Consider the following 2,214-nt stretch of genomic DNA (forward strand, 5'->3'; position numbering starts at 1 on the left):
GCATCTCAATACTTCACTCGAGTTGCATGACTCGGCTAATGCTTGATCCAGTAAATCTATTGGTGTTTTGTCTTTCCACAAGCCCCAGGCCTGAAAGAAATGCAAGCATCAAGATTAGTTTTCAAAACAAAAGGTATTACGATTCGGGTTTAAAGAACTTACGTAGGATACAAGGCTAAAGGCTTGTTGATTCTGATAATAACCGGTGTTTCTTCTACCACTAATAATCTCAAGTACAACTACTCCAAAGCTAAAAACATCGGATTTTACTGAAAACAAGCCGTTTAGTGCRTATTCTGGAGACATATAGCCACTGCAAATGAACAACATCATAATCCATGTATATCATTGATACAAGTCTACAAGTTCCAAATATTCAAGAGAGCTACAACGGACATCAAGGAACACAACTCTTTTCCATAGGGCGAGGTGCAGAAATTAACAAGTTTAATAAATATTTGGCCGTACAAAACTAGAACCAGATTTGGGTGCAATGTACTTACTAGGTTCCGATAACTCTGCCAGTGCTAGCTTCGGTTTCTCTACCTTCAACTATCTTAGCCAAACCGAAGTCCGAAATCTTGGGAGTCATCTCCTCGTCTAATAACACATTACTCGTTTTCAAATATCTATGAATAATCCTCAACCGTGAATCTTGGTGAAGATAGAGAAGTCCTCGAGCAATTCCCATGATGATATCGAAGCGCATTGCCCAGTCAAGACACATACAAAGTGTCCTATCTTGCAATCAAAATCACAGTTTCAGATTGCGGTGTTGATGTTAAAGCTGTAAATAAAAGATTTAGAAATACACAAAGGCTAACCAAATATGAAACGGTCCAAGCTTTTATTAGGCATGTATTCATAGAGTAGTATCATTTCATGATCCTTCATGCTGTATCCCAAGAGCCTAACAAGATTACGATGTTGAAGTTTAGCAATCAATACTACCTCGTTCTTGAATTCCTTCAAGCCTTGTCCAGACCGGCTCGACAACCTCTTCACCGCAATTTCAGTTCCTCCAGGGAGCTTTCCCTATTAAGTGCCCAAAACATATGGACTTGGTAAAGCATAACGTGATTACTTGTGTCCCTAAAATAAGTCCACTTTTTGTTGATTCAGAAGGTCTTTTTGATACTCAAAATTGGACCATCATTCAGGACGAAGGGATATGAGTAGAGTTCGGAAAGAAGCAAGAGTTGTTACCTTGTAAACAGGCCCAAATCCCCCTTGTCCAAGTTTATTTGCGAGCGAAAAGTTTTGCGTGGCAGATGATATGGTTCTGAATCCAAAGAAAGGCACAACAATGCCTTTTCTATCTTGTGCACTCAATCTCAATGCCCCTGGATCTACCAGATATCTAACATGTGCTTCATTGTCGCCAAACTGAAGTTCTAAAATTCCTCGGTTCTTGTCTCTTCTTCCTGACTTGGTCACATGGATGAACTAAAATTACATACAAAACACAACAGGTAATATTTGTTTCAAAAGTTGTAAGAGAATATATTGATTTGGATTAACAAGTTTACACCTAGAATCGAATGTCGTTAAAACTGTAGCAGTTACCTTGTCTTTTAACCCTTTTTTTGTAGAATCTAATGCCAATGCTGCAAAGAAACACAAGACTGAAAAGTCCTGAAACAATTCCTGGGATGGAAAAGAAAGATTTTCTTTTGCTTTTAGTAGTGGTGGTTGAAGGCCCTCTATCATTGTATACTCTGCAGACTGCAGGGGTAAAGAATACCMGAAGAAAAAGAATTCACAACTAAAACAACTTGAGATTACCTGCTACAAGCACTTTGGTATTGATTTTTGCAGGATTGGTAGCAAGATCAGAAGAAGAAACTTTGATGCTTAATGGAACATTATTTCTWTTTGCATCGWCGGAAACAAACRCAAGTGATATATTGCTYAAGTTTTCACYATTCCACWGCCGACATCTTTTACTGATAAAACTATATGCATCACAACTGCAGTCATCCAAGCAAGACCTTCTGCATACTGATTCATCCRATAGCACMATTCCATTCTCGRGAAWTAAGGAAAKAAWTWTGGGCGRGACATAACTTGTTATGAACCCCAACTTTTCTGCCTTAACTGTACAATCCAACTTTGTTTTTCTCACACACCCACCAGAGGAATCACTCAGATTCCAGTCACTCTCTGATCTAGGTTTGAAAGCAGTCAAGCATGTACAAGATGGAATAACATTCC

The 2,214-nt window shown here is 38.7% G+C and overlaps 1 protein-coding gene across 1 annotated transcript in view; it reads right to left on the reverse strand.

Moving 5' to 3' along the window:
- The window catches only part of LOC112528525 (G-type lectin S-receptor-like serine/threonine-protein kinase At4g03230), a gene marked incomplete at its 5' end in the record, with an annotated part of 3,869 nt that extends 1,663 nt beyond the window's left edge, over positions 1-2,206 (reverse strand). Inside the window, 7 exons of the mRNA XM_025139554.1 lie at positions 1-90; positions 163-313; positions 504-741; positions 825-1,035; positions 1,207-1,343; positions 1,567-1,647; positions 1,786-2,206. Of these exons, the coding sequence (XP_024995322.1) occupies positions 1-90; positions 163-313; positions 504-741; positions 825-1,035; positions 1,207-1,343; positions 1,567-1,647; positions 1,786-2,206 (1,329 nt within the window). The remainder of the gene's footprint in view (positions 91-162; positions 314-503; positions 742-824; positions 1,036-1,206; positions 1,344-1,566; positions 1,648-1,785) is intronic.
- Between the last annotated feature and the right edge of the window lie 8 nt (positions 2,207-2,214).

The sequence above is a fragment of the Cynara cardunculus genome (assembly GCF_001531365.2).
Source record: "Cynara cardunculus var. scolymus isolate 2C chromosome LG 15, CcrdV1, whole genome shotgun sequence".
Lineage (NCBI taxonomy): Eukaryota > Viridiplantae > Streptophyta > Magnoliopsida > Asterales > Asteraceae > Cynara > Cynara cardunculus.